The sequence below is a fragment of the Marmota marmota genome, unplaced genomic scaffold (genome assembly GCF_001458135.2).
Source record: "Marmota marmota marmota unplaced genomic scaffold, marMar, whole genome shotgun sequence".
Lineage (NCBI taxonomy): Eukaryota > Metazoa > Chordata > Mammalia > Rodentia > Sciuridae > Marmota > Marmota marmota.
The window spans coordinates 11,413,208-11,432,255 of NW_026000048.1; the positions used below are offsets into that span (position 1 = coordinate 11,413,208).

The 19,048-nt window shown below is 39.0% G+C and overlaps 1 protein-coding gene across 4 annotated transcripts in view; it reads left to right on the plus strand.

Moving 5' to 3' along the window:
• Dhtkd1 (dehydrogenase E1 and transketolase domain containing 1) overlaps positions 1-19,048 on the plus strand; it is a 56,195-nt gene that overhangs the window by 2,831 nt on the left and 34,316 nt on the right. For 2 of the 4 annotated variants that reach the window (XM_048812658.1, XM_048812660.1), the window contains exon 1: positions 11,649-11,904. The exons of 1 other annotated variant lie outside the window; for it this stretch is intronic. In XM_048812658.1, the coding sequence (XP_048668615.1) occupies positions 11,748-11,904 (157 nt within the window). In that variant the 5' untranslated portion in view covers positions 11,649-11,747. Of the gene's footprint in view, positions 1-11,648; positions 11,905-19,048 lie in introns of those variants that run through there. One more of the 4 variants, XM_015495203.2, reaches the window with a different exon arrangement.

Sequence of the window (19,048 nt, forward strand, 5' to 3'; positions counted from 1 at the left end):
TTTTTTTTTTTTTTTTTTTTTTTTTTGTACTTCATTAGAGACAGGGTCTTGCTTAGTTGCATAGGGTTTTGCTTAGTTGTGTAGGGCAACTACGAGACATTTTAATCCAAATATTAGGAATCTGTGCCAAGACAATGAACTTCAAAAATGAAGATTGAAAAGAAAGTTAGGGGGTTTCTCATTTATTGTAATGGATATTGACAGAGGTTTGCAAATAAAATCATCAGTTCTCATTTTTGGTTTCACTTTTTGCCCAACAGAATAACTAGTCTCAGTATTCTTTGGGGGAAGTAGTGACAAGCTAACTCTGCCATCTAATTGGTCTTTATTATTGAATTTCCTCCTGTGTTTCTGAGTCCCTGCTCTGGGACATCTGTAATGAAAAGTATAAAATTCAATATATACTTCAGACCTAAAATCCAAAATTGAACTTAACACTCATCCCCCACCCCTACCTTTTTATATATATATATTTTTTTTCATTTTAATTTGTTATATATGACAATAGAATGCATTACAATTCATATTACACATATAGAGCACAATTTTTCATATCTCTGGTTGTACACAAGTATATTCACACCATTCGTGTCTTCATACATGTACTTTGGATAATGATGTCCATCTCATTCCACCATCATTTCTAACCCCATACCCCCTCCCTTCCCTTCCCACCTCTTTGCCCTATCTAGAGTTTGTCTATTCCTCCCATGCTCCCCCTCCCTACCCCACTATGAATCAGCCTCCTTTTATCAGAGAAAACATTTGGCATTTGTTTTTTGGGGGATTGGCTAACTTCACTTAGCATTATATTCTTTAACTCCGTCCATTTACCTGCAAATACCATGATTTTATTCTCTTTTATTGATGAGTAATATTCCATTGTGTATATATGCCACATTTTTTATCCATTCGTCTACTTGAGGGCCCTTTTTATACTCTTTTAGTTATTGAAGCCAGAGTTCCCACTCCTCATCCCTTGTCCATATGCTGTCAATATGTCTTAAAAGGACCTTGACCAGGTCCTCCTTTTTATCTACTGCTGCAACCTTAGTTCAGCCCATGTCAACTCACTTCTGCTATTGCCAACCATCTCTTGATTTCTCTCCCTGTTGCATCTAATCTTGCCCCTACTCACCTTAGAGAGTATTGTTTGGAACACAAATCAGATTGTTTCACTTCCTTGCTAACAACTCTTCTATGGCAATGATCTCCAGACTTCTTTACTCTCATATCCCTGTAGGGGAATGGGAGGAAGGCATGCACTTCCAACCAATGTTGTATGTTCAGATAGAAATGATGTGTGTAATAGGGAGGAAGAGCATGAGAAGAAGATTACCACTAAATAGGGAAGAGAGGTGGGAGGGAAAAGGAGGAAGAAGGGGAGTTGCACGGAAGATGGAAGGAAACCCTCATTGTTATACAGAATACATGTATGATGTTGTGAGGCGAAAAAGAAAAAAAAAGTGTGTCACATTAGATTGGATAGAGAGAAGTAATGGGAGAGGTGGGGAGGGGAAGGGGAGATAGGAAGGGCAGCAGAATAGATTAGAAATTATGATTGCTGAATGTATATAGGTGACTGTATGACCAATGTGATTCTGCAATCTGTACAATCAGAAAAATGAGAAATTATACCCCAATTGATTCAAATGTATGAATTGCCAAGATCATTGTAATGTCATGTGTAACTAATAAAAAAAATGATGTGTGTATATATAGTACTATACAAATGTTTACCTTATAATATCCCAAAATAGAAAAGATAACAATAAGTAAAACAGAAGTTCTAATACTTTTGCCTAACTGGATCATCTTAAGCTTCCCTTTTTTACTTTTTTTATTTTTTTGTAGTTGTTTGATGGACAGCATGCCTTTATTTGTTTCATTTTTACGTGGTGCTAAGGATTGAACCCAGTGCCTCACACATGCTAGGCAAGTGCTCTGCCACTGAGCTACAGCCCCAGCCATTGAGTTTCCCTTTCTGCCAAGCCCTTTTGGAGCCACTGACTTAGAGGGTACTACTCAATTCTTAGCACAAAAGTTCTTATCCATGGGCTCTTTTCTATACATATAGTCTCATTCCCTGCTATTTCCCTGCATGTCTAAATTCCAACCATAACAGATAGCCTGCATGTACTGGGCTTCATGTGTGCATATCATGACTGCCAAGAATGTGCTTTCTCCCATGACCATTTCCAGACCAGTTAGGTTAGGGATTATTTACTAGAGGAAGTCATTTTTTATCACCACCATTCCACATATCAAATGAGGTCCCCATAAAAGCCTGTCATCAACCATATTATAACTTTTGTTATGCTTCATTAGAATAATTTGTGTGTTTTGCCCATAAAACTGTAAGCTTCTTAATTAATATAATGAGTAGATTTCTTAAAACTTAGCCTTGCTTGCATTCCTGAAATAAATCTCCTCACAAAGTGTATTTATTATAAATGAAGTTTTTTGTTTTTTTTTTAACTATAAACTCCTCCAGGCTATGATTTGTATTTCATTGACCTTTGTGTCCTAGGGCCAAAGGGCACTTAATAAAATATTGATGGATTAATAAGTGAATGAATGCTTTCTTGGTAAAGATACTTAAGCAGACATGTATAAGAGGAAATCATAGCCTGGAGTTTCATATTTATTTACCAAGGAATATATCAACTCTTTTTTTTTTTTTAAGAGAGAGAGAATTTTTTTTTAATATTTATTTTTCAGTTTTTCGGCGAACACAACATCTTTGTATGTGGTGCTGAGGATCGAACCCCGTCCGCATGCATGCCAGGGGAGCACACTACAGCTTGAGCCACATCCCCAGCCCCAATATATCAACTCTTAACAAACCAAATATAGGACTCCAGACCTGTTTTAAAGCTAATTCAACTTTTTAATGAGTGTTGAATGGAAATATCTTAGTGTATGTCAGGCATTAATCCACTCAATAATTGTATTGTTGGTGCTAATTCTGTTTTTACAGAGGGACAAAACTAAGACAGCACAGTTAAATATTGTGTTCAAGATCAAACAGCTACTGAATAGAATCTCAGTTCAGGTCTCTATGATGCCAAAGTTCATGCTGTTATGTAATACTTCCTGCCTTCTCTGTTCTAGGATTTTCCCCACCTGATATGACCAAGTACCACACACATTACAATGCATACATCCCTGTGGATATAATGAGGACTAAGAAGAGACCTGATTATATAATCTACTTCTACCAAGACCAATGCATATGATAAAACAAGAATATCTGCTTGGGTTTGGGGGCGTAGCTTTATGGTAGAGTGCTTACCTAGTGTGCTGAAGGTCCTGCATTTCAGTCCCCAACATTGCAAAAGGAAAAAAATGTTAAAAAAAGAATGACTGCCTGGGTGAGACCAGTGTATTGCCAAATCCAGACCCATGCTAATGCAAAGAAAAGGTGAAGCTGGGGAGCAAAGACCTACTGTAGAGTCTTAGAGCCACAGCACAGGCAACACGGAAGAACGGGGCTAGTCATCGTAAACCCTCTGTCATCTGATGCCTCATTTTAAAAATGAATAGAGGTTACATTTCAGAATTTCAAACTTTCTGATTTTCAGACATTTACCATTGCTTCCAAATGTTTCAGAATCCATGTACAGGGCTGGGGATGTGGCTCAAGCGGTAGCGCGCTCGCCTGGCATGCGTGCGGCCCGGGTTCAATCCTCAGCACTACATACAAAAAAAAACAAAAGATGTTGTGTCCGCCGAAAACTAAAAAATAAATATTAAAAAATTCTCTCTCTCTCTCTCTCTCTCTCTCTCTCTCTCTTAAAAAAAAGATGTTGTGTCCACCGAAAACTAAAAAAATAAATTTAAAAATTAAAAAAAAAAAGAATCCATGTACAAAATTAGTTGTCTTCATTATTCAGAATGATAATGTCACATTGATAAATAGAGATAGAAGAAAAAAGTTATAATACAGAGTCTTTTGCAGTGGCTTTACTCTTGTCAGTTGCCAAAGGTAAGTGAAAGAAGTAGATGTCATTTCTAACTTGTTTCTTCTGAAAGGTACTACACCACAGACACAATAACATATTAAACTTGCCTCACTTTCCCCTGGAGGCTGTAGGAAGGAACATTGCATTGGTTCCTATTTAATGACAGACTCATCCAAACAGATGTCACTTTTTTTTTTTCAGAAGTCATCAAACTGAGTTTATTCACATCGTCTATTATATGAGAAAAAGACATAAAATGTAAATATGCAACAAGATCAAGCAAACAGGTTTCTAATTAAAAGTAGTTACTTATGGACCTCAGACTAATGGGAATCTTTTGGTATGTCAGATTTTCAAATAAAGTTTATGAAGTATTGCCTTAATTGTGAAAGATATTAGATTCTAATTATATTTTCTAGCTTTCATCCAATCACCACAGATGTCACTTTGTAACATTCAACAATCATTATCAGTTTAATAATAATAATAAGCTGGGGCTGGGGTTGTGGCTCAACGGTAGAGTGCTCGCTCACCTAGCATAGGCGGAACCCGGGTTCTATCATCAGCACCATATAAAAATAAAGGCATTGCGTTGTGTCCATCTACACCTAAAAAATAAATATTAAAAAGAAAGGGTTAAAAAATAATGATAGTAAGCTAATAACGATAGCTATTATCTTTTGGGTACTCTGTGGCAAGTTCTATACATTCTCTCTTCATTTTAAAACAGCCCTATAATAATAGTTAGCATTGTTTATTTACTATGTGTAAGACAATTCTATACTTTTAATGTGCATTATTATTTAATCTTCACATTAAACCTGTTTTGAAGATAATGATTATTAAGCCCATTTTACTGATGAGAAAAATGAGTAGAGAAGTTGGGAAATCTGTTCAAGGTCCTAGCTAATGAGTGGCAAAACCAAAATTAAGAATCAGGTCATTTAGATTAGAAGTTACCTAGCCACAATCCTATGCTAGCTTTCTCTAAGTTAGGCATGATTATTTCCATTTTACAGCTGAAAACTAAGAGGTGATCCAAGATCACATATCCTGTAACTGGCAAAACTAGAATTTGAACCTGGATATTTTCTCTGCAAAAGCTCCATTTTTTTCAGAAATTCTATAGCTACTTCTTATTCTCCTTTATTGGAATTTCTTCTCATCCCAGCTTTTAAGCTTTTGAATTGTTCAGCATTTTAAGTTGTAGGATATCAATACCTCTGATAGCACAAATGAAAGAAGAGTCTCATTCATATCTAGAACCTCAATGACATCTACACATTGAAAAGTGTCAAAATTCACTTCTCTAATCCCTGCCATTCCTCTGAACTCCAGAAAGGTGTGTTCAACCACCCAAATGATAGATCTGCTACATCACATGTAGCTCAATATCCAAAATGAATTTTGCTTTCCAAGTTCATTCCTCATGCACAGTTCCCATTGCATTCAATGGCTTCTATTCAGGCTCTCCAGAAGCAAAGCAAGGAAGGAGGCAAGGGAATGGGTCACTTGTCTGAAGGACATTTTCCAAAGGAACAACATCCACAATAATGTTTAAAGACAATATATTGGCATGATAGTTATAACTGATAAAATAATGTTAAAGCAGACAAAATGAAAACTGACAGAAGATGCTTTAAAAAAAAAAGTGGTAGTTTTATACTTCTTCCTCCTTCACTAGTCAATGGGAAAACATGAGGAACTAGTTAGAACTTGATTTTGCCTGTGAGGTATTCATCCTTAGCTCTTTTTTGCTTCTCTAACTCCTACTTTCTTCATTTTTAAGTTTCAGTTTATATAATCTCACAGACTAGGTAGTCTATTCCCCTATTTATCTGGTTTCATCCTGCACTGTTAATTCACAAAAGCACTTGCCTAGCTTCATGGCACTGTTAGAATTATAATTCATGGGGCTGAGGATGTGGCTCAAGCGGTAGTGCGCTCGCCTGGCATGCGTTCGGCCAGGGTTCGATCCTCAACACCACATACAAACAAAGATGTTGTGTCCGCCGAGAATTAAAAAATAGATGTTAAAAAACTCTCTCTCTCTCTCTCTCTCTCTCTCTCTCTCTCTCTCTCTCTCTTTCTAAAAAAAAAAAAAGAATTATAATTCATTATTGTGCAATTATTTAACTTCTGTGTACCCACAGAGACTGAATGCTCCTGAAGGTAGGAACATTGTAGCTTCTTCGCAGCTGCATCCTGAAGCACTTAACATAGTGCTTTTATGTAGTAGGTAGTCAATAATTATTAAATAATGCCTGGTACTTCCTATCAGATGAAGTTATGATTGATTGACTCTAAATAAAGAAAAACAGTTGTGTTTCTACTGTGTGATCACTACCACCCTGTTCAGTAGGGGATATGAGTCACTTGAGTTCCAGAATGCTAGAATCAGAAGTACTCTTGTAGAGCACCCAATATACCTGCACATAGTTAAAAACATCTTTACTCATGAAGATTTTATTCTTTGGGAGACGAGAGGTAAGAGGAAAAAAAGTTAAGTAGAATGGCATTGCCTTGTATGTGCTGTAGGAATTTCGAAAGGGGAAAGGAAAGTATGAGTGAATTAATTAGTGATTTCAGAGAGCACAAGTGAGAGGGCTAAATTTGAGGAGTCTTAGTCATGACATGTATCTTCTGAGAGAATGAGCACAGATGGCAAACCAGAATTTAGAAGAAGAAAACAACAGATGAGGGAGTCAGTAGAAGTAGAAGGAAAGGAAGAAAAAGGGCAGGGCAGGGCAGAGTGTGGGGGCAGCTGGCGGAAGAGTGAATGTGAGTGAGTACATGAAAGCAAGTCAACAGGATAAGTCCATTGCACCCTTCACGCACTCAATACTTGGCGCAAGGGGTGGGAGGCAGCCCTCAACCACCCAGTGCCTGTCTCCAGGTGTTCATGCCCTCCTGTCCTCTCATCTTGAATGAAGGCTGGATTTTGTACTAATTTCTCTCTGATGCCACAGAGGTGATGGGATGTTAGTACCAATGATCAGATTATGGCTTAGTCTTGGAAAGCAAGCTGCCATGTTGAGTGCCCTTTGGTGTGGCCCACATTGTCAAGGAACTGAAGGACTCTTCCGGCCAACAGCCAACCAGGAACCCAGGCCTGCCAGTAGCCATGTGAGTAAATGTGGAGACCAATTATCTCCCAGTTGAATCTTAAAGTGAATTGAAATCTCAATAGTGATTCCATCCTCCTGGGAGACTGAGCCAGAAACCCTAAGCTAACCTGTGTAGTTTACTGACCAACATAAACTGAGAAATAATGCATATTTGTTGTTTCAAGGCACTAAATTAGGGGATATTTTGCTACCCAGCAACAGATAAATAATACAATGGTAATTATTATACTATGTATGTGTATATATGTTCTTACATATATATTATATATAAGATATTATAATATTATATATAATATTACATAACTTTTTATTTTATTGAAGTGCTAGAGATTGAGCCATCATGTTCATACTAGGAAAGTGTTGAGCTACACCCCAGCCCCAGTTATGATATATTTTTGTAGTGAGTGCTTATAATTCATGTTGTCTTGGCATCCTAAGTTTAATTTTTTGCACTCCAGAGGCAATGCTTGGTCACCCTTAACATCATTTCCAAAAACACACCCCACCAGGATGGCTTCAGATCCTGTCCAGAGAGAAAAATTTAAAGGCATCTTACCCTCCAGCAGTCTAGATCCCTCTTTTCCCGCTACTTCCTTTAAAGGAACCCTTCAGACCTTGCCTGAGAACTTAAAGTGACCACTTCTGGAACATGATCTGCTTACTTTCAACACACCAATTAAAGCTCGATGCTGGAAATCAATTTGGATAACACCCTGGACCTAATAAAGGCATTGACCCATGAGTCCCCTTCTCTGTCCCTGACCTCTGTGCTGTGTACCTTTACCTATCTTCTGCTAGTCTGTAAGTACTAAGAACTATTAAACTTTCACATTGTAGTTGTGTCATCGAAGCTGTGCTAGCAATCCAGTCAAAGGTGCGGCCACTCTAGGAGACCCATGCGTGCAGATCCTTGTTCCCTTGGATAGTAGATACCTGCTAAATTAATAGAACCTCAGAGTTTCATACAAAGCAGTTTCACAATAGAGGGGAGAAAATCATAAGAACAAAAAGAAGACCCTTGGTATTAGCCACGTGAAAGAAAAGTAAGTAGCCCCTTTTAAAGGAATTAGGGAGGAATCCAACCTAAAGGATTCATTTGAACAAAATTTATCTTCACCCTCCTAGGATTAAAGTTTGTCATACACTATACCCTATACTTCTTAACATTTCTAATAATAAAAATAGAAAAAGGTAAGGAAAGAAAATAAAATTAGCTTTGGTGATAGGTAAATTTGGGGCTATATATACAATCAATAATGCATATCTATACCCTATTATGATAATTTGAGAATTTTTTTAGATAGTTGCTGGTTGAAGAAATGTTTCAAAAGTATAAATTCTAGTTTTTCAACACTAAAAAAAAAAAAAGCAAAGAACCTCAGCAAGAAAATTTTCCTATAAAAACAAAATAAACCTTGATAGAGCACTTACCTAGCATACATGAGGTCCTGGGTTTGATCCCAAGTACTACAAAAAGTAGAATTAAATAGGTCTATGTGTAGCCTGATAAGGTAAGTATATACACATCTGAACACTGTATTAGTAAGACAAACCAATATCTGTAATGTTCCTAGTCTTCTACTTAGCCATTTGCTAATTGCCAACCCTATGACCTGAATTGGTCATCAGGCCTCATACATGTTCAAGATCATTACATCTCAGGAATGATGCTGAGAGCCACTATTGGAAATGGGACCTTGAAATAATGATGATAATTATTATAATAGTTTATATGCATTGAGTACTTAACTATACCAGGCACTGTTGTTTTACATGTAATCTCAGTAACCAATTAGGCAGGTACTATTATAATCCCATTTTACAGCTAGATAAACTGTGTTATGCTCGAATTTGGGATCTCCAAAAGACTACCAGAGACCAAGATAGATGAAAGCAACAAAGAGGTGTTTATTGCAAGCTAGCTCGGTCCTCCCCTCGCACACAGCAACTGGTGACGCAGAGAGGCCCCGAGCCCAGGGTTTGCAGCAGTTTTATACACTCTTTGGGGAAGGCAGGGACTTCACATACATCATAGCATCTCTTAGCAAATCATCACACACCACAGGAAAATCATAAAAGAACTCTAAAACATGATTAGCACATTCACTGGCGGGAACAAGTTGGGTAGGGGTGATTGGTTTAAGCCAAGAGGGGTGTTCGTGCTGAACTACATGGTTTCCCAACATGTTATCAACCACCATAAACTACTGGGAGGGTCATCTGGCATCCCAGGTATTTTCCTGTCTCATGCTGATTGGTGGCTGCTAGGGGGTTGCTATGGATCCCCACCTAGCCTGACTAAGTCAGGGACACCTGGCGCAGCAGATCTCTCCTGTTATTTGTAGATAAACAACTTAGCAGGGTGGGAATGTGCCTAGGAGTGCTCTGTGGGTCTTTCCATGGACAAAGGTCATGTCCCTTCCTTGGACAGGCTTTGCTCTGAGGTAGAGGCTGGTTTTTCAACATGTGTGAGGCACTGAGTTCAATTCTCGCACTACATATAAATAAATAAAATAAAAATCCATTGACAACTAAAATTTTTAAAAAATGTTTTTAGAATCAAAAGCATTTAAAACTTCAAGGAAGTTTTAAGTTTTAAATGTTAAGAAGACATGTTTAAGTAGACATAGATCACTAGGAAAACAGAAGTGTGCCCTTCCAAAGAAATATGGCCAATCAGTGGGAAAGATGACATTAGGACCTAATAGACTGATACTCAAGGGAGTGCTTGTTCAACTACACAGCACTGAAATTTAGTTCTATGTATCAATATAGATACATAGAGCTGTCTATATATAATCACACTAATACAAGATCCTGACTTCAGACCTGGCAAATGAAAGGAAAAGACTATTGGATTTTGAAATCTTCACATTCTTTTCTGTAGCCTAAGCGCAAAATCCATCTTCATCTAATGGAGCAAGCAAATGAAATGGAATGTGAAATGAAACTGCCAGTCTCAGACTTATGTGTTCTTGTGATACCACTGGTTATCAATGAGGAGTCCTGCTTCTTTACATTAGAGAAGCATGCTGAGGCAAGCATATAAAGCAGGGTTTATTTAAAAAGGGGTAACATAGACTCCTCCTGGGAGAGAGAAGGGGGCCATAGCTGATATCCTTGTACCTCAAGAATGGAAGCATTCTGCCTTTTTTTATATGTACTAGGCTTCCTTTGTTCTCCTGATTTCTTCCCTTTGTCTCTCTCCTTCCTGCTTAAGTGACTAGGCCCAGGTGGTGCTAAGTGGGATGGCCAAAAGGTAAGAAGCAGATGGAAGGGGGAAGGGCTGGATGGATCAGCCCTGGACACATTAATTAACAACTTTATAACTCCCTGTAGGGAGGGGCAATTCCTGGGACGGGTTACCTTAGCAACAGGTTGGAGCAGGAACAGGTTCTTGATTAGGGTGGAGGAAGGGCTCTGAAGGAAGAATTAACATTTCATTCCCTCTGGAGGCAGTCTCCAATTTAACAGTCACACAAATTGGCCTCCTTGATCTGACCTGACTCAATTTACCCATGTATACCGACTGCCTGTCTAATTCTGGCTTCATTTGGATGCCCTTCATTAATTGCCCTTTGCACATTTACCTAGCTCCTCGTCCCTCATCCTGTCTAGTGTCCCTTCCACCTGCTTATGCTGGATGTCCTTCTTCTGTGTCTGCCCACATCATAACATTTATCACAGTGTGCATTGAGTTTATTTTGCAATTAGACTGGGAACACAGCACTGTACCTTATTGATTTTTATAATCTAGCAGAGCACTTCATAGAAATATTGTTATGAATAAGTGAGGAAGAGTTTGTAGGGATAGTGTTCTAAGGAGTGTGAGGTGTAGTTACATGACTGACTGGTTGCTGAGCGGGGAAGAATGCTTCCCTACCCCAGTTAACTTTGCTTTAACTGGCAAAGTTAAAGGTGAGTCAGATAAAATCTTGATAAACTCAGAGACAGACCAAATGTAAATCTTAAATACCTCAAATATTTTTACACTACTCTGGTCGTTCAATTTTTATTTATTTATTTATTTATTTATTTATTTATTTATTTTTAACTCCTGTTCTTTTCCTTACAGGCTCCCTCTTCCCTATTTTTTTCTTCTTCCATGTTCCTGGTTGTTGGAGTCTGTAAACAAGTCAAAATAACACCTGGCAGAGGTGGGGGGTGGGAATGGGTATATTTGTTCTTCCTGTTCCTCAAGTCCTTTACATTTTGCATTCTTGTTTAGAACTTTCTGTAAGAGAATCCATACTGTCTGTTCTGAGGCTTCCAGCAGAGGGGTGATGGGTGAATGCTTACTGAGGGAGACTGCAGGTTGTTTGGATTCCTCAAGTTTTGTACTGCGAGTCAGTAAAGCTCTGCAGGATACTTCCCCCGCCCTGATCCTAAACCCAGGCGGCCTTCACCAGGGGATCGCCCCGAAGTTCCGTCCCGATTCGGGGCGTGGCTGCGCAGTTAATGCCGCTGCCCCGGATTGGCTCAGAAGGGCCAGCCCCCTGGCCAATGAGGCGTGGGGGCGGTGTCCTGGGGGCGGGGCTCCAATCTTTCGCGTGGCTTGCTCCGGGACTACCCTAGCCTCGGATCCACCCACTGTCTCTTCTGGACTGCTATTGCCCGGTGTCCTCCCAACGCCGTTTCTGAGAGTGGAGGACTCATGGCTTCGATCACTGTGGCAAGAGCAAGAAGGATCCTCAGCCGGACTCGCCCAGTCTTCATCCTGCGCGGCTACCAGACGGAGAGGGGTGTCTATGGCTATTGGCCCAGGAAAACCGTGAGCCAGGCGCCCAGTGACAACCAGGCACGCCCCGCAGGTCGAGGATGGGGCCCGGACTGGGGACACTAGGGGCCTCCCAGCCTGAATTGAGGCGGGGTGTATTTGAAGGTGTTTCGAGGACCAGGGGACCGGCTGTCGGCCCATGTGCAGCCCAGGAGGAAGCGGGCATGGGTGTTGTCAGTATTGGGATCACCCCACCCCCCACCCCGTTTAGCCTCTGTAGCTGGGGGTCCTTAAAGTCAGCGTCTCAGTGTTGGTTCCACCTGGTTTAGGGAGGGCTTATCCTCTCCATCCCTGAATCATCAACGAGTGAGAATATAGCTCATTGTGTAGGCGGGTCTGTGGGAAAAGAAACTTTGTAATATGCCCCAACTCTGGAGTTGACCCAAGGATTCTTTTCCAGGGCATTCTCCAAAGATAAGGTACATTTGAGGATGTGCCGGGTACATGTCTATGCTACTTGGGATAAGGCAATTCATTAGTGGTTTTAGATGACAGCAGTACTTATTATTTGTCGCCAATCTAACTGGACTTTTACTTTAATTTCAGAGCTCAAAACTCTGCTGAATTTAGAACCATGTCGTTGATTTTGTTATTGTTGTTTTTCTTTCTTTTTGCGGGGTGGGGTAAAGTGGGAAGAGGGTGGTGGTGCTGGGGATAGAACCAGGGCTTCTTGCATGTGAGGCTAGCACTCTAGCACTGAGTCACATTCCTAGCCCTCATTAGTGGTTTTAATGGATTAGTAGATGTGAATATCAGTTTTTGGAATCTCTGTTCCTTGCTTACATGCAAGAGACTAATTTTGAGCATTTGGTTTATGCTTTAAAGTAATTCTATCTGTATTCAACCTCAGAGTAGATGAATACAAATGGATTATTTGAGGAAACATTTGGCATTTTTTATCCAAATGTAAGATTGATGTTTAAGATCTTTTTTATCTTCTAAGTACCTGACCTTTGTATCTTACATCACACACTGAAACTTAAGTATATTGCTCTTCACCTTATTTTCACCTTAGGGGGCACTTAAAATAAACTTCAATTCTTAAGTGCAATTCTTAAGTGTAATCTTGTTGACCAATTTGCGGGATTTCTTTAGGGAAGGCATTTTGGTCAACAAGATTGTTAATCTTTTTTGTATGTGTGTGGTGTTGGGGAGGGTGGGTACTGGAAATTGAATCCAGGAGCACTTTACCACTGAGCTACACATTCCCAGCCCTTTTTATTTAAAGACAGTGTTTTGCTAAATTATGGAGACTGGACTTGGAGTCCTCCTGCCTCAGCCTCTCCAGTAGCTGTGATTGCAGGGACTGTGCCTGGCTAGATTGTTTTTGTTTGCTTGTTTGTTTTTAATGTCAATTGAGCTTTTTAGCTTTGTTTTATTTATTTTTTTTATGTGGTGCTAAGAATCAAACCCAGTGCCTCCCACATGCAAGGCAAGCAGTCAACCACTGAGCTACAACCCCAGCCCTAGATTGTTAATCTCTTCATTTAGATAAGATGATAGGTATTTTATTTCACTTTGCAAATTGAGTGTCTAGAATTTTTGCTCTTTTTCTTTTTTTGGCAATGTTAGCAATTGAACCCAGGACCCCAGCTGCACCTTTAACCCCCTATAATTTTATATTAATTGTTCTCAAACTTAAATGTGCATTCAAAATGACTTAAATGTTTAAAATGCCAGTTTTCAGCCTTCACTCCTTCCTTCTCCCACAGTTTCTAGTTCAGTGATCTGAAGTAAGTTCCAAGAATATGATTGTTTTGTTGTTCTTACTTTTTGTGGTGCTGGGTGTTGAACTGAGAGCCTCGGACTTGCTAGGCAAGTATTCTACCACTGAACTACATTCTGAGCCCAGGAATTTATATTTTTATCACGTACATTACATGATTCTCTAGCAGATCTATGGCCATCCTTAGCCAACACAGTTCTAGTTATGGGGATGGATATGCAAGATAAGTTTGACAATACCTTTTTCATTTGAAGTCATGTTAGTGTCACGCACAGCTACTGTGATCTCCTTTGAGGATTTTTCTTCATGACAGCAATTTCTATTTCATTTCTATAAAGAACTTGGCAGCTGAGAATTAAGCTTTCCTTGTAGAAACCTAATCCAGTTGTTCTCAGTTGGAAGACTATCAGAATCATCTGGGGAGCTTTGGGCTGGTGTGGTTTGAAAAATATTGATTTTATGCATAACCCCCTCCCTCGTCCATTATCACCAAATTGCTTCCCATTCCCTCACTAGTAGAGAACTGGCCCTCTTGTGACATGCTTGGTGAAATCTGAAAGTCCAGTACTGAATTAGAACTGCAGGTTAGGGGTATCATGATGTGTTGTACTGAGAGGGAAGACTAAAATCAATCCTGGAAACAATTGTTTGTGGTACAGTTACAGGATTTGGCTTAAAGACTGTTTTGCTAAGGGTAATAACTTTATTTTCGTTTTCTTTATTTTTTAAAAATACTTAGAATAAAACTTTAAAAAATGGAATAACTTTTCAGAACTAACCATTGCATATAGGTCTATGACAGTCTTTTTTTTTTTTTTTTTAAAGAGAGTGAGAGAGAGAGAATTTTTTAATATTTATTTTTTAGTTTTCAGCGGACACAACATCTTTGTATGTGGTGCTGAGGATCGAACCCGGGCCGCACGCATGCCAGGCGAGCGCGCTACCGCTTGAGCCACATCCCCAGCCCTATGACAGTCTTAATTCTTTCTGTTTCAGAAAGTTATTTTGTCAGCATTCTTTTTGTAGATTATCATTCCCTAGTAGGCTGTGAGGGAGAAAGGGGAGAGGAGAGTTGCTTATATGACTTCAATAACACCCCATTGACCAGAACTTAGTTGCTATCTACACATGTCTGCAAAGAACATTGTGAAGCAGGGCTTTATTCAGAGCAGCCATATACCAGGCAAGAATTACCCTGAATGAAGAAGAAAATAGATTGAAAAACTGCTAGGAATGGCCACCACACCTCTAGCCACTGAAATATTCTAAGCTTTTCTTTCTGTATATGCACATGTTCATTTCCTTTCTCCTCTTTTTTTAATATTTATTTTTTAGTTGTAGGTGGACACAATATCTTTATTTCAATAACTAAAAAAAAAAGAAGAAATAGGAATGGGCTTCTATATATGCAATTCATTTAGTACATTTGCCTCACGCGTGCTAGGAAACCCAGTGCCTCATGCTCTAATACTGAACCACAATCCCAGACCTCTTTTCTCCTCTTAATCATGCTCAAAGTCATTATCTTTGGAGAATGTGTAGTCTTTTTTCTGTCAGGGATGACCTGTGGCTCCACAGAGTCTGGAATTTTATGAACTACCACCTACCCCATAGATACACATTTATTATCCCCCCCCCAAAAAAAAAACCAAAAAACCTTCTTAGACATATTAAAAGAGAATGAGGAATCTACCGCAGTCACTGGTTCAAGCCAGTTACCAATTCCTATTGGGGCAGGCAAATGATAAGAGCTGCTTCATGTGGTTATGTATTAAGTTCACTAGTCTATTTGGTTTTGTTCATTCCGTGGCTTTGTCTCATGGGCTTCTCCTTGTTATCTTCTGTGCTTAAAACTGATGTAGGCTCTGGAGACTATGCACTCCTTCAGAGCTGCCCCATCCTTCCATAGCCTACTTTGTTTTTGATAAAATTGGGAACTTGAGAGTTACCTTAGAGGGTCATCAATTGCAGGTGTGTGTGTGTGTGTGTGTGTGTGTGTGTGTGTTTGGGTCAGAGTTGGGATTTCTTGGCAGTACAATTTTTTTTATAAACTTACAAAATCTGCAGTCTTTCTTTCCATGAGCCAGGTGCCACAGTCAAAGACCTCCTCTAGACAGTTATTAAGCCTAAAATGTCTAGTCGTTTATTTTTTACTTCTGTGCCCTAAATTCAATGGTGCACTCTAAATTTTACCTTGTAACCATCTGAATACTAGGCTGTAGGGTGTTAAGGCAGCACCCTTTATTTTTCTATAAGGAGAAGTTGCTTCTAGAAGGTACTATAGCTGAAGAAGGGTTGAGTCTACTTAAGAAAGCCTCACCAGAACCACATCTTCTGTTTTTACTTGAAATGTTTTCCCATGTTGGAGATTAAACTTGTGACCTTGTACATGCCAGGCAAGTGATCTACCATGCTGCACTCTCAGCCTGAGAAAGATCTCTCCTAAGTCCCATGTTTTTTAATATTGCCATGCTCTGCATTGTAATTCCCGAGACCACAGAATCCCTTTCCTCTTTTAGCGGAACTGAATTTCCCTCCATCTCTGCTTGCTGATTAAGTAGCTCCATCTTGACCTCATATTTCTTACTAAGAAATAGAAGTGGGGCTGGGGGTGGGGCTCAGCAATAGCGCACTTGCCTAGCACGTGTGAGGCACTGGTTTGATTTTCAGCACCACATATAAATAAAATAAATAAATAAAATAAATAAAGGTTTATCAACAACTAAATAATAATAATAATAATAAAGAAATATAAATGGGTTTCTATATATGCAATTCATTTGTGACATTTAGTACATTTGAATTTTCTATGTATAACCATAATAGGATGGAAGTTCTTTATATACTGGGTGATACATTATTATTATGCTCTTTGCTGATGGATATTTCTCTTAAAGTCTGTATAACTATGTGCTTTTGCTTAATTCTTTTAATTGGGATAGGAGACTGATCACTGGGGTGGAGAATGGGTAGGGGGGTGGCATATGCCTATAATCCCAGGGACTCAGAGGCTGAGACAGGAGGATAGCAAGTTTGAGGCCAGCCTATCAACTCAGGGAGATCCTGTCTCTAAATAAAAAATAGAAAGGGCTGTGGTTGTAGCTCAGTGATAAAGCACTGCTGGGGTCAAACTCCAGTCCAAAAAAAGAGGAGGTGGAGGGTGATGGGGCCAAGGACACCATTTGAGTGGCTGTCCTATTTTTTACAATGCCCACTAATTTTCAGGAAAGGTACCATCTTGGTTGAAAGGAGTGGTTGGAGTTAGCGTGGTGGGTCTTGTATGTAGTTATTTTGGTATGGGCAAAGGAAATTAAAGGACAAACCCTACTGGACATGGACACATCAAAACTGACACAGTGAAGTAGGAGGAGGACAGCCAAGCTTAGGGAGTTTCCCTAGTTTTCTTTGCACTTCATCGGTCTTCTTTCTTCATGTTTATCTTGGCTAACATCAGTGCCTATCTAGGATGACCACATTATTCACTAAGATTTCCCTTTTCCTTTTAAAAATACTGAGTTTGCTTTTAGTTAACTTTTGGATGGCAGTGGTTTCAGTAGTTAAAGTTTGAACCATGACGAGTGTTTTTGTAGCTTGCTGTTAGTAACAGCTTGTACTTCAGCCTTTAAAAAATTCAAGTTTCCAAGTAAACCTGAACTATTTATTTGGTCTTTAAAATTTTGGTGGTGGGATTGAACCCAGAGTCTTGTGCATTAAACTTGAATTTATTTATCAAAAATTGAACTTAAACTAGAGGTGGGTTTGGGGTGGTGATTCATTGGTACAGATTTCATCAAAGTGAATTTGGCACCTCCATTATTTATTTATTTTTTTAATATTTATTTGTTAGTTTTCAGTGGACACAACATCTTTATTTTTTATTTTTATGTGGTGCTGAGGATCGAACCCAGCGCCCCGCGCATGCCAGGCGAGGGCGCTATCGCTTGAGCTACATCCCCAGCCCTTTTTTTTTTGTTAGTTTTTGGTGGACACAACATCTTTATTTTTTATTTTTCCATTATTTTTTAAAATGGCAGAATTTATAGACCATCAGGAGATGGAGGCCATCAGATTCCAAACTACTTAGTGATTACTGGCTTTGAGCATTGATAGTTGAAGTGAGGTTGTAGGGATGTTCCATGTTGGAAATAGCAGGAACCTTTACTGGAGTCATGGGAGAAAGTTTGAAGAAAATCTAAATTTTTAAAAATAAGGAAAATTTAAGAACATAAATACAGACTGAGAAAATCTAAAGATGTTAGCCCTTATACTTTAAAAAAGTCTTAATGACATCTCTTTCTCTCATTCTTTTAACTATAGCATCAGGACTTTCCTTTTAAACTTTTATTGTATTTTGATGGATGAAACACTGGATTGAAGTCAAACACATTAGAGTTCAAATTCTAGCTTCTTTATAACCTGTGTCACTTTTTGCAAGTCACTTAGCCTCTTTGGGCCTCTGTTTACCCTTATGAGGATAAAGTCACCTATTTCAGAGTCATTACAAGGATTAGGTAAAATAATGTGTATAAAAAAAAAAATCCAGCCAAGTGTATAGCAAAAGTTAGTATTCAGCTAGGGGTGGCGGCTGTCCATCTACAATCCCAGAAACCTGGGAGGCTGAGCAGGAGGATCACAAGTTCAAGGCCAGCCTGGGCAATAAGAAGACTGTCTCAAAATTTAAAAAATTAAAAAATGGTCTGGGAATGTCACTAAGTGTTTAGAGTACCCCCTGGATTTAATTCCCAGTACCAAACACATGCACCACACACACACACACACACACACACACACTCACTCACAAAATAAGTACTTATTAAATGGTTTCTATAATTTATTAAAAATTTATGACCCTTACTTATCTATCTTACAGATTATTTAAGAAAGGATTAGAAAAAATAAAGCTGAAGGAACCAGAGCAAACTTTTTACTTCAAGTTTCTTTGTTTTGTAAGAAAAATATCTGGTGAAATAAATTTACTTTGTAAGGCAATTGTTTTTGAGGTGGGACTGGAAGGTGTTATATAAACTGGTCTGGGTTTACTTTTCAGAATATAGTGTTCTGGTACAAAGTTGTTTGGCTTTTAATGTGATTCCTGAGGTGAAGTTGGAGGCAGCCATAATAGAGTTCTACAAGTCTCCATTTACCAAATTACCATTCTTGGAAGTCTTTAAAGTGTTTATGGATGTTCAACTTCCACCTGCTTTAAGCATATTCTGCCTTAAGTGAAATGGAACTGTAGATATGGTCTAGATTGTTTTGGGGCAGCTGTTTATGAGCAGATGTTGAAAAAGAGGTACATCGACTTATTTATTTATTTATTGGTACTGGGGATTGAACCCAGGGCCTCATGCTTGGTAGACAAGCCCTCTGTCACTGAGATCTATCCCCGGTTCTTTCTTTAAATTTTTAGTTTGAGAGAGGGTCTCACTAAGTTATCCAGGGTGGCCTGGAA